Genomic DNA, 13,456 nt, shown 5'->3' with positions numbered 1-13,456 from the left:
ACCTGGCATTATGATTTGGAGTGAATAATCAGCATTTGCAAGGTGAGAATTTAAAGTGTTGCCCTTGTTGCTATCGTCATCATCTTCAACAACTTCTTGCTACTTTAGTGTTGTGTTGCCTATTCAGGAAGTTTTCTCTTCAACTTGAATCATACCTTTTTGGTCACAGAATGTCCACTGTAGCCAAATCCAGTTCCAGGAAGCACTCTTCTCATTATTACCTAACCTTATTTATTAGTTTGTTTGCTTAGCGTTCATATCCCATCTTTCCATCAAAAATAAGTGTCAATCATATTCACCTCTATTATGTTGCTATTTGATATCTTGTTTCTCATGTCATTTCTGGCTGGTTGACGTCAACCATTTGGCTTATCCACATGAAAGAAGGAAACAAACAGGAATTAGAAAAAGAAAAACAGGCACTGACATAGTTGGTAGGGGATAAAACATAACTTAAGATAAGATAAAACATAACTTAAGTTAAGTTTTTTTTTTTTTTTAGAAATATATATTTTAAAGCCTTGTCAAAGTATTGTTTTGATCTTGAATACCGAAACAAAAAAACTGGGGAAAGGCCTGAGTTTAGCATAATTAATTATTACCTCAATAGATTTTAAATCAAAACTCAAGGTACATATTGCAGAGAAAAGAATTCACACAACCTGCAATCTGCTGTGGCTGCAATCTTCTATATGATTTCTACAATTAGCTTCCTTTGGCCTGAATGCAACTTCTATCTCAGTTAAGCAACCAAGGAAATATATCCTAGAGGTTAGGGTTCTAGGTTTTAGGTGCCTCTATGATAACAGCAGTGTGAGACATTTATATGCTCAGAGGTGGAAGGACTTACAAATACCTACAATGGAAGAATGGATGGTGAAGCTGGAAGAATTACCCGCAATAATGAAATTGACAGGCATGATGCAAAAAAAGACTGACAAATTTTATGACTACTTAGAAGTACTACTTTTGGATATTTTGCAAGAAACTGAAAGAAATGAAAAACTGATTTTGGGATTGAATGATTAGGATTATATAGGGCAATGGGAATAACATAAACAAACGCTAACATTAAAGTAAAGAGGGTTTTTTCCTGCTGTATCAAAGAAAGTTGGGAGCCTTTTTTTAAACCTTCCTTACTTCCCCCCCCCCTTCTTTTTTCTCCACACTTTTACTCTTTTTCTTTTCTGAGTGGTTTTTTTCGTTTTCAACTCATCTTTTCCTGCTCATGGCATTGCTTCCCCCTCTCCCCCCAAATTGATGGATCAATTATTTAAACAGCTGGTTACTTCTTGGGATAAGGCTTTGATTATGTACAACATTGGAAACATTTCTTTTTTCACCCAGAAATGCCTTATCCAGTGTTAAATCCAACTTATTATCTCTTTAGTCTATATTAAATCTGATGTCTATATTAAATCATTAATTTAAAACCTCATAGTTAAATGCATACATTTAATTTAAAGATATATTGCATTGTGGGGGGTCATAATCCTAGAATCTTTAGTGCTGTTCATCTTCCATTCATTTTTGCTTCTACCACCATTTTTCTCTTGTTTGTTTTTCTTCTTTCCTTTAAAATATATCATTTGGCTACTGTATTTTTTTGTGATTATGCAAACGTTATTTATTTAGAATTGTTCTGCATGAGTAAGGCTACTATGTATTTATATTATGTGTTTCTGTCCTGCCTGGGTCCCAAGAATCATAAAACTATCCCAAAGAAAATGCCAGCATGATTAAACAAAAATCAGGGTGTTCAGCTGCTTCAGAATAAGAAAAGGAACAGAAAGAGAATAAAAAAATGGTCGCCTAACTTAGTCATAAAACCCAAAGGGACAAAATATAAAACCAAAATAATCCAATGAAGCCATCTTATTTGATCAAAATCATATTGAAAATCTTTATGAAGCCAGAGAAGATGCCATGCATAAGTCTGGAGACAGCCTATTCCAGCACATTGAAGCTGTCACTGCTAAGAATTACAAGTATTCAAGGTACCATATAAATTCAGTGTCCTCTGAATTGTGAACTTTAAAGAAAGACAGGAAAGGCATATGGTGCTTGTTCCCTGGGGGGCGGGGGTATAGAAAAAGCCACTTGAAAGATCTGAAGTTCCCCTATGGCAAAATAATGGGATGAAAGAAATATGTATGAATATATTCTATGCGCAGCAAAGCATTTTTCAAACAATTTCTTTAAAAACTCTGATCGTCTTTAGGCCTCTCTAAACTCCTAATTCAGGGACATAAAGATAGTCCTAGACTTACAACTACAACTGAGCCCAAAATTTCTGTTGTTAAGTGAGACATTTGTTAAGTGAGTTTTGCCCCATTTTACAATCTTTCTTGGCACAGTTGTTAAGTAAATCACTGCAGTTGTTAAATGAGTAACATGGTTGTAAAACGAATCTGGCTTCCCCATTGATTTTGTTTGTCAGGAGGTTGCAAAAGGTGATCACACGACCCTGGGACACAGCAGCAGTCATAAATATGAACCAGTTGCCAAGAATCTGAATTTCGATCACACGGGGATGCTGCAATGGTTGTTAAGTGTGAAAACTGATCATAGGTCACTTCTTTCAGTGCTGTTGTATCTTTGAATGGTCGCTAAATGAACTATTATAAGTTGAAGACTACCTGTATTTGTGTTATTCAGAAATCAAGGAATACATGCATATTTCATGTTAGAAGTTTATCATAACCATATTCACCTTTTAAGTGGAAAAATCTGTTTCTGGTGGGATCATTTCAAAGAGTGATTTTTTTTTAGAAGCAGTGTCTGAACATGAGAGAACCAGTGTGCCATTGTAGTTAAAATGCTGGACTAAAACTCAGGAGATCATGAGTTCTAATCCTCCCTTAAGGAACAAAGCCTGCTGAATGACTTTGGCCCCAAATCTATCTCTCCGTCTCTCTGTCTCCCTAAGCCATTTCACAGGATTGCTGTTGTGGGAGAAATGGGGGTGGCGGGGGAGAGAGCATTATGTGCACCAACCTGAGTTGCAGAAAGTAAAGGTAGGTTGTAAATATAACAATAAATACAGAAAATAAATGCACACATTGAATTCTCAAGAATTATTCATTGATTGATTGATTTCATTTAGGCAACACCCAACTCCGGAATGACTCTGGGTGGCTCACAATGCAAAGTTAACCATAGAAAATCATATACAAACACACACACAACAAGAAATGCTAGCAACCCTCACTCCAAATCTGGGATAATAGCCAGCTTTTATTTTAAGGCCAACAAAAATACATATTTGTATGACTTAACAAAGACCTTTAGTGGAAGGAAAAAGTAATTATATCCCTGCAAAAGTACTTTTTTTCTATTTCAAAAGGCTTTTGAGGGCCAGGTAGTAGCCATTCTCATATGTAACATGCCATTTGAGCTAGAAGTCAGGAGCTGCTGAGGGTGGTTCAGGAAATATTATGTAATGAAGGATCTTGATGCAAAAGCTTCTTGGTTGTCTTTCAACTTACCATGGAACAGCCAAATGCTCAAGAGTCTGCGAAGAAAGCAGTGGCCATGTTTATGGAGATTAGTTACATTTCCAGGTACAAATACTTCAAGGAGAAGGCAAACTTTGTGCTCTGTTTGAATGATCTGAGTGACCAAAAAGTCACCTTCACTAAAAAAAAATACTCCATAACAATTATGGACTTCTCAAGGAAACAAGCTGCCTTGGTTTCTTTTTTCTGCCAAGTAAACACAACTGTGTGCCAACAGGTTTTGTGTTTCTCATAAATGCTTTGAGTTAGGTAGGTGACCTGTTAAACAGAACATCCTTGTTGTCATTTATTCGTAGCCTTTTCTCTCCAGTACAAATATTGTTATGAGATCTATAACAGTTTTAGCACTCATCTTAAATCAAAACGCAAGGTGGGACTTTCCTGATCACAGCAGTTCTGAAAGTCCCAATGGCTGAAGTTAGCTGATGCCATGAGCAAATGAAGTCCCACCTTAATCTATCTTGGCTTTTCCTATAAAAATGGTGCCATTCACTCCTGCAGGGTCAAAACTAGGATTCATTTCCAAGTGGCAACATTTACCTGGCTGTCCTTGGTCTTCCCAAAATCGGAAGGGATTCATAACCCCTCTTTCTGTGATGTCAGAACCCTAGAGGGATTCCTTTGGACTTGGAGAATAAGGAGGGGTGATCAGAGCTTGGATGGGACCATTAGGGCTGAAAACCAGATGTACCATACAGTCACCAAGAACAGAGTTTGTGGCTTGTGAGAGACTGCACTTTGACAACAATTCTTAATAATCCCTTTTGGCATGGAAGGGGTGCTCTCGAGTCATTGTTGACTCCTGGTAACTTCTTCAGAAGTAGTTTGCCCTTGTCTCCTTTCTAGGGTTGAAAGGAAGTGACTGGCCCAAGCTCACCCAGCTGGCTTTTTGCCTAAGGCAGGGCTAAAACTCCCAGTTTTCCAGTTTCTAGCCTTGTGTCTTAATCACTATTTATCCAAATAGCTCTCTTAATAATGCATGATCCAATCTGGGTCAATCACAGGGACCAGAGGTTTAGTCTTCTGAGATTTTGGAATCATGCTGGAGCCCATCTTTAGGGCTCCACCAGAATGTGTGATGAGAGAGAAGTACCCTGAGGATGTGGTCCAGCATGAGTCCAAAAGCTTGGAAGACTAAACCTCTGGTCCCTGTGATTGACCTAGATTAGATCCTGCATCCTTATCCAGGTACATGTATATTTGCCTTTTCATCATGATCTTTACAATATAGAAAACATAGTTTCATGGAGAAACCCCCCTTGCTGGAATACAAACAATTTTAAAAAATGGTATACTAGCCTACCTGGGAAGGCTACTCTCACTAAATAATGAAAAATAATTCTGCTAACCACATGGTTTCTGAAAGGAAGAGGTACCTTCTAGGTCTGGGCATATCAATTCGAATGGGTCTACTTGTGATGTAGGAGTCTATTTAACAGATCACAATTTAAAGGAATAATCAAGGAGTCCCGAAGAAGGAAAGCTGTAATTCCACAGCTCAAAAAATACTTTCGTCCCAAATCTCTTTCCGGGTCTCTTTAAACGTCAACAAAAACCTTCTGTCGCGCTGGGCGGGTTTGACTGCCTTTCTTCTCCTTCTCCTCCTCCTCCTCTCGGTTCCTCCCCGGCAGGTTGTCCCTCGGATCCTGTTCATGGGACTCCGCCAGGTACCGGCCTCGCTCAGCAGCCAGATGTTGCAACCGCCATCCCCCGCTTCGCACTCTGTCGGCTGCAGACTCATCCGTCTTCAGACCAGACTGGAGCTGGTCTCCAACAGCTGGGCAGAGGGGAGGAGGACGGGGACGAAGGAGAGAAAGAGGAGGAGGAAGACGGCGACAAGAACCGTCCCTTCGGGGATGCGCTGCTGAGACTGAGCCTGCCCAGCGATGGGGATGCTGCTGCCCGGAGACCGCGGTTTTTTCTCTAGGCTCTGGGCTGCGCTCCTCCACAGAATACGCGGAGAGAAATCCTGGGCCAGAAAGCTTGACGAAACCAACCTGTTGCAACAGAAGAGGTGGGTCCAACCCAGGACACTTCAGATCCTGAAGGCAGGTCGGGGAGGGAGACGCGCCGAGAGTTACTGAGTTTAAGGTGAAAAGGGAGTTTCTAGGAGCGCGCGCAGAGAGAAGGTTGGCGAAAGGCGTCCACCAAAGGGTGTGTGCGCGCGCACAATTTTTACTCGCTCCTTCCTTAGTTTGGGGAGAAAAGACTGGCCGCACATGCAAGTTATACCTGGAAGGGGAAACACTTTTAAACCCTTCCCCCCACACTCCCATGGGAGCAGGGTAAATACCTGGGCAGAGGAGAAGCTGTAACCAGATCCCAGCAAGTGCAGCTTGAGTGCACCTGCTGCCTGAAAGCCGGACAAGGCTGTACTCTGTGCCACAGGCAGACAAGCACACACTTGGACTCCTTTTCCAAACACTGTGGTGGGACACAGAGAGTAGAGGGCGGTCACACGAGGGTAGAAGATAAAGTGTCTTTCTTTCTATGCTGTGTGTGTTTGTTCAGTCGCAGCTTGTGGTGAAAAAAATATGTTGATGACCTCCTTTAATCACAGCTTCTTAAGTGAAACTGCCATGTGTGAATTAATTGCTGCACGAGAATGCCGCTAAGCCTGTGTGGTGTACATTTTTTTCAGACTTCTAAACAAAAGAGCTAAGCAGCATTTACACATCTGAGATGTGGGAGTGAAAGCTACAGGATATGGCTTAAGAAGGGTTGAAGGCAGGCCCTTTGGAGAAATTGAGTCCTGCTGATTCTCTAATAAAGGACCATCTTTTCCAGATTTGTTTGTTTGTTTTTGTGGCTCATGTTGGATGAGCAAGCGGTCGCTGTGATTGGCAGGGCGTTTGCCAACTTAATCTTGAATGCCCATGGTGCCCTTTTGTGGACTGAGAGGCACTGCTTGTCATCGCTCATGCCATAGTCAACTACCAAATGAATTACTGCAATGCACTTTACATGAGGCTGCCCTTGTAGAACATCCAGAAAGCCGAAAACATGATGGCAGGGCAATTTATGGATGCACCTTGGTACATTTCATGATTCCACGTGCTGCATCTGCTCCTAGTGTGTTTCCAGATGGAATTCAAGGTGCTGGTTGTCACCTATAAAGCCCTTCATCTATAGAGTTATTCATGGGACAATCAATTTCCCAAAAATGTCTACCTATGGAATGATCAGATAAGAGAGGCATAGCCCTCAACTGCCTAACGAGAGGAGAAAGAAACTCAGAAAGGAACCTTCCCTAACTTATCAGGCTGTAAAAGAGACAGTGGGAGATTGGTACTATTAGGCTTGCAAGATTATATCATTGCAAGATAAAATAGAATTCGCTAATCTGGTCGCTTTTCCTATATGGTCCACCTGGAAAAGTCAACATTTAATTTGTTAAGCAGGATTAAGCCTGGTGAATATCTGGATTGGAACCCACTAGGGAATTCCATGGCTGTGGGTAAGACTGGGAAATAAGGATGTTCTGGAAGAGGGCAATGGCAAATTTAAGATTGAAAAAAGATAAAGATTTTCCTGTCAGTTGTTTTCCTGCTCATCTCCGTTTCTCGGCCAAAGGAGCCAGTGTTGTCCAAAGACCATTTCTGTGGTCATGTGGCCAGCATGACAATAGGCTAAAGGCGTAGAGAATTCAGTTACCTTCCCACCAAAGTGGTACCTATTCATCTAGTCACGGTTGCATGCTTTCGAACTGCTAGGACAACTACCTCCATAGAATTCCACGAAATCTGCATGGATGAGTTTGTCTGTCTTTACCTTTCCTTTAAAAGTGCCCTGATAAGAATTCCCAATGAAGTAAAGGATTGAACATCTTTCTTGATTGGCTTGATAGTCATTAATGAAGCTGCAGAATATGACTTTGAAATGAGACATTACACCACTGCACTTTATTTGGGATATGGTAACACATGAGCGGAATAATGGATTGAGGGGCATTTTTTATGCAAACCTGTTGGTGTAAATCAAAATACATATTGTGAGCTTTTTAAAGATATTGATATTTAATGTATTTAGCTTTGCAGAACAGTACTGGAATCTGCCATTGTCTCAAATGGATCCAGATTGTTTATCCTATCTGTACTGCTACTTATTTGGTCCAGACTAGGACTGTCAAAATGATGTAGACTAATGAGATCATCTATTTGGGTGATATAAGTACGCAGAGCTTTTAGTGTCTCACAGTGAATTCAGAATCAAGTGAGATGTTGGAAGAGGCAATGATTGCTGAACATTTACTTTGATTGCCTGGCCAAAGAATGGGGCAGTCACATTTATAAATGCACCACAATCTATTTTGGAGCAGCACTTTCTTTTGTACAATGTTCGGAATATGTCCTGTTAAATATAATACAAGGAATCTTGAGAATTGATACTAGGCTCTTTTTGATCATTTAGCAGTGAGATTTTCATCCTTTTTTATTTTTAGTTGCCATTCTTTAACCTCCTTCCATTTCTCTGCTGTTTACAGTGGATGCCAGGATCCACATGGATACTGCCATGGGTTGTGTACCGTAGGGACAGATGGGGAAAGCAGATTGGTTACCTTATTGCAATTTATGATTTTCTATTTTGTACCATGTTTAATAAGGTGCAGAGCAAGAGCTTTCTTGTCGCTTTTCTTTTTTTTTGCATGAACCACAAGATACCAGTACTTTAACTGTGAAAACAAGTTAGGTGCTTCTAATCATCTATTTCCATTCCATTGTATTATAATTTGTCAAGGAGCCACATCTTCTCATTTCAGCCAAAACACTGAATGAAATATTCCCTGCACCACTAAGTTACATGTTCTTGCCTCTGGAAACAAAACACCTTTCATTAAATAGTCATGGGAACATCCGTCAATTATTTATCATTGATCTATGATAGTTTGTGGTGCAGCCATTCATTCGGAGCGTGGTTTCAGGTAGGCTGAGAAGCAATTGCACCCTTCAGTGAGAGTAATTGAAGGGATGAGGGGTGGAGAAATGACGCAGAAGAAAGACTGAAAGAGAATCTCTGTAAGGAGAGTTATGTTCCTGGTATCTTGTGGGGCATTGCAAGAGATGTGAAGAAATGAACAATAGAGTACACAGGGAAGCGACACAGCATGATTGCACAACCGTTTCGATCTGTCAGATGAGCCATCATATGCAGAGTGGGTATAATGCTCACTCTTGGGGTACTTTTCCTCCACTTGAGAACATGAGGACATACTTAAACTTTTTTATTCGGTCTATGCTTTCTACTCATAACTTTTGCGTTTCTTCTTTCCGGAGATGAAATTCGATTTGCTTGGGGATTCTTCCATTCATTGGCTTGTGGAACTGATTCAGGTGAAATCCATGGATGTGCCAAAGTCACTCTGTGTCTTTTACTTTGGGAATTAGAACCCAGGTGATTCTCACTCTATTCCCACTGCCATGTAGGCTGGCTTACAGACTCAGTTCCCCATCATTCCAACCCAGTTTAGCTGGATTATCATTTTAACTAATCATGCTGACTATAAACTATGGAAGTTAGAGTCCAACTATCTCTAAAAGGAATCACGCTGAAGAAGTCTGCTCTCAGAGAAACATGTTGTTCCATCAGGATATATGGGTCTAAAGACTCGGGCAAAGGTGCAAGCATACATTTAGAATGGAAGTGTTGCATTTTGTTTTTAATCATTAATGGCCCCATAAATAAGATAATGGCTTAGAATGAGAATATCTTTGGAGCATTGTATTGTGACATTACAGTAATAATACTCCTACTCAAAGTTATGGAAGAGTTTAGTTTCACTAACACCCAGGAAGAGGTTAAGCATCTGTTATTATGAACCCATTGATGGATTAAAGAATCAGATAGGAAATATGGCAAAGTCTTGCTAAATAATTTTTAATTGTTGCCAGTATTCTTTACTGGTAATTTTTGCCTCCACAGAAAATAGAAATCAAGCATTGCTCAAGTAGGTAATAGACAATGTGTGCCTTAGCCTGAATTCCTAGTATATAAGGCTTCTAATAATAAGGGACGTGGTGGCTCAGTGGCTAAGATGTTGAGCTTGTTGATCAGAAAGCTCAGCAGTTCGAATTCCTAGCGCCACGTAATGGAGTGAGCTCCTGTTACTTGTCCCAGCTTCTGCCCACCAACAGTTTGAAAGCATATAAAAATGCAAGCAGAAAAATAGGGACCACCTTTGGTGGGAAGGTAACATCATTCCGTGTGCCTTCAGCGTTTAGTCATGCCAGCCATATGACCACGCAGGCGCTGGCTCTTTGACTTTGAAACGGAGATGAGCACCACCCCCAAATTTGGGAACGACTAGCACATATATGCGAGGGGAACCTTTACCTTTATCTTAAGGCTTCTAAAGGTAATTCTCATTTAACAACTGCCTTATACAAAGACAGTTCAGAGTTACAACAATGATGAAAAAGTAGTTTTTTGACCATGGTGTGCATTTTTCACCTTCACAGGTCTGTAAAGCAAAAGAAAGCTAGAGTAAGATACTAAGCACTGTATACTGTATACTGTAAATATACAATAAAACCATTACATTACATTAATACCATCAGTAGGATATCACATATATTTCCAGCAGAAGCCAGTTTTCTTTCACCTGTTTTTGTAATGGTTATGACTGGAGATATATGTTGACGGCATTAACGTGAAGCATCAATAAACAATTTATAAATATCATCAGAGGCAACCATAAAATAAACAAAGTAAGAACCAGGTGCTTGCTGGCATGAAAATGCTTTTGCCTGGTTTTAAAATACTGGCAGGAGCCATTCATATCTGGGGGGGGGGGGGGGGATGTCGCAGATATTCTATTAAAGGGGAGCCAGTCTAGAAAAGGACCACATCTGGTGCATTTTAAAGCGATAAGGAAGCAGCAACAAATCCTCCTTCATTCACCAGACTGGATGGGCAGATTAAACTCTGTCAAGGAATTGACTGATATAGTATAGCATAGTCCCGGGATGGCAAACCTATGGAAAGGTTGCCACAGGTGCCATGCGGAGCCATTTGTCAGGGCATGCGAGGCGTTGCCCTGTCAGCTGGCCAGCATGCATGCGCCCGCTAGCAAGCTGAGTTCAGCCTTTTTAAAAGCCATTTTTTGCCCTCCCCAGGCTCCAGAGGCTTTATAGGAGCCTGGGGAGGGCGAAAAAAGCCTCCCCCGGAGGCCCTCTGGAGGCTTCAGGAGCTTCCCTGATGAAATATGACCCTACGAGCAAATCAGAAGCTATGTAGATAAAACTCAGACATTTCTTTTTGGCTTAGAGAGAAGTAAAGTTTGCAAAAGTATTATTTCAAAGCATCACGGACTTCCTTCTCTTCCTGCAAGCAAACAAGTAAGAACCATCATCTGTAGTGGACAGAGAATGAGCTGGCAATTGAGAGGAGTGTAACTCTAAGAGCAGAGTGGAACTTAATGACATACCCAGGACAAGGAAATAGCTGAATCCTGATAAAAAAACTACATCTGCTTGTGAGTTTTGTAAATCCACTGAGAGGTTTTCAAGCAAGCATAACCTAATAGTAACTAAGGATAACTTGGAATGCTTGTGAATTTTATAGAATGTTCTCATGTATTATTTGATTTATAGATCAGGCCAATGGTTGGATTTAAGTAATTTAACAATTGGTTCTCTGCCCTAATGATTTCTTTAAACAACCAGTTTACCAAACTGCTCAGAAAGTTAACAACCAGTTTCCCGAAGTGGTGCAAAATGGCTGAATCCCACCATTGAATGAGACCATATTCACGGTCTCCTCAATTTGTGGAGAACAGTCAGATGTCTATCTGTGCCTCCACTGCCAATCTGCTGTGTGGGGAGCAGAAGACAAGTTTTTATAAAGAAATAAACAGGAATACTAGAAAGAGAATCAGTGGCCCTACCACCATTAATTTTAGTCATAGTCCCCTCCAGCCTCAGGGATCCAACACATTACTTTTGAAGGAATAGAATGAGAGAGAGAGAGAGAGAGAGAGAGAGAGAGAGAGAGAGAGAGAGAGAGAGAGAGAGAGAGAGAGAGAGAGAGAGAATTGTCCTTTCCTGACCTCATGTTTTGCATTTTACATCTGACTCTAAGCCAGGATTCTAAATAATTCTGATTGATTCATGGTCAACAGCTCCTGCCATATTCTTGCTCAACATCGCTTAGCAGCAGAAAAGACTGAATTGTCTTCTCCATCTTGCACCCTCCCAGGACATCTACAACAGAGTAGAGACAGCTAGGCTAAATGAATCAAAAATGAACCAAAAAGCTGTATGCTGAAAGTGGGACTCTAGATTTATCATTATCAAATGTGCCAGGAGGAGGAAGGCAGCAACAAAACATGACCTCAGACTTCAGTTTTTTTTAAAGAAATGGCAAGCTAGGAAAATCACTGGCAGGAGGAAATGTCTGTGTACGCGCAAGACCTGAGAAAACGTCGCTTGTTTTTTCTTTGTCAAGTGGCCCAGTGAAGAGATCCTTCCAAGTAATGTGGAGTGAAACACTTTGTTTCAAATCTGCACAACATTTCTTATGTTCTTAATAAAATCTACACTACAGTCTACACTCAAGAACATATCAAGTACATCCAACCCACCACCACAGGGTACAGCCTGGTAGACCAGCTCCTTATACTTAAAATGCATAGAAGTGAAACACCTCAAGGATTAGCCCAAAATGAAAGCCTAAATTGTCAGATTAAGTATAAAACTCAAGGGCCAGCAAAACCTCCCAATAAACACTTCCGTACATCAATGTGGATGCTATGCTACCCATGAGGCAAGGAGATGTGAGATTGAACAGTCATCCAGTAGTGGCCTGGAGGGATTTTGGAGGAGCAACTTTCACCATGCACGGCTTACTTATCAAGGGCAAATACTTGGTCCAGGCCTCATTGCTGAAAATGTTTGCTGAAGGCAAAACAGGACTTGCCTTTTTTTCATTCAATAGGCTATAAAAACGAATCGGAATTTGTATACACCTAGTTATTCTGGGAAGATTTATAAGAAAGAGGACGTTAGAGGTGCAGGACACCTTGTAACAAACTTTGTTAGGGTGGAGGCCCCAAACACAAAAATAAATATTCCAGCATAAAGTTTGGGGAGATGATTAAACCAACTCTAATGTCAAGGTGGCATGCAGTTCCTTAATGAGCACCACTTAAGAACAAGTTTTCTGTTTGTCCTATAGTAGCGATAGGACAGACTGTACTATGTCTCAAGCTCTCCAGCGTGTTAATGACAGGAGGGCATTTTGAACTCTGGTGATGGCTATTATGCTGCCAGAGAAAGCAGCCTCGTGGCAAGGCAAACTCTGGGCCCACCTAGTTACCAATTGTCTATCTGAAATGATGTTTTCTCATTTTGCAGGAAGATGCTGAAAATCAAACCTAGAGCTTTCCTAGGCAAAACAATGACTTCAGGTGCTTTGCCATAAAGGGCTGGTTGGGGAAACGATGTAAGGCAGGGGTGTCAAACTCAATTTCATTGAGGGCTGCATCAGGGTTGGGGGGGGGGCGAGTGGCATGGCTGCAGTGGGTATGGCCAGGTCGACGTCCCTTGTGTCGGGGGTGCCTGTAGTGACCCAAGTGCTCTGCCAGTGAAAACAGGCTGGTGAGCTCCATTTTTAGCTGTGACGGCTTCCTGCAACCCTCTGCCAGCAAAAACGGAGGTTGGGTGGGTGCTCTCTCTTGAGCTCCATTTTTACTGGCAGAGGGTTGCAGGAGACCATTGCAGCTGAAAACGGAGCTCACCAGCGTGCTTACACTGGTAGAGGCACTGCTGTTTCCAGGGTGGTCCTGGTGACCAGATCTAAGTACCCCACAGGCCAGATCCGGTCCCGGGGCCTTGAGTTTGACATCCCTGATGTCAAGCAATCAAAATCAAGATGTCTGGGAAAAGATCAAAAACTGGCTGAAGGCAATAACGAGAGTTAAAATAGAATGGAAACCGGAAATC

At 41.3% G+C, this 13,456-nt stretch overlaps 1 protein-coding gene across 1 annotated transcript in view; it reads left to right on the top strand.

Annotated features, from left to right (window-relative positions):
* Nucleotides 1-5,260: 5,260 nt before the first annotated feature.
* LOC309388510 (transient receptor potential cation channel subfamily V member 6-like) overlaps nucleotides 5,261-13,456 on the top strand; it is a 94,227-nt gene continuing 86,031 nt past the window's right edge. The window contains exon 1 of the mRNA XM_081945899.1: nucleotides 5,261-5,532. Coding sequence (XP_081802025.1) covers nucleotides 5,405-5,532 — 128 coding nt within the window. The 5' untranslated portion in view covers nucleotides 5,261-5,404. The remainder of the gene's footprint in view (nucleotides 5,533-13,456) is intronic.

The sequence above is a fragment of the Natrix helvetica genome (genome assembly GCF_964273705.1).
Source record: "Natrix helvetica genome assembly, chromosome: 2".
NCBI classification, from domain to species: Eukaryota; Metazoa; Chordata; class Lepidosauria; order Squamata; family Natricidae; genus Natrix; species Natrix helvetica.
The sequence above is the reverse complement of the archived record's forward strand: the minus strand, read 5'-3'. Positions and strand labels throughout refer to the sequence as shown.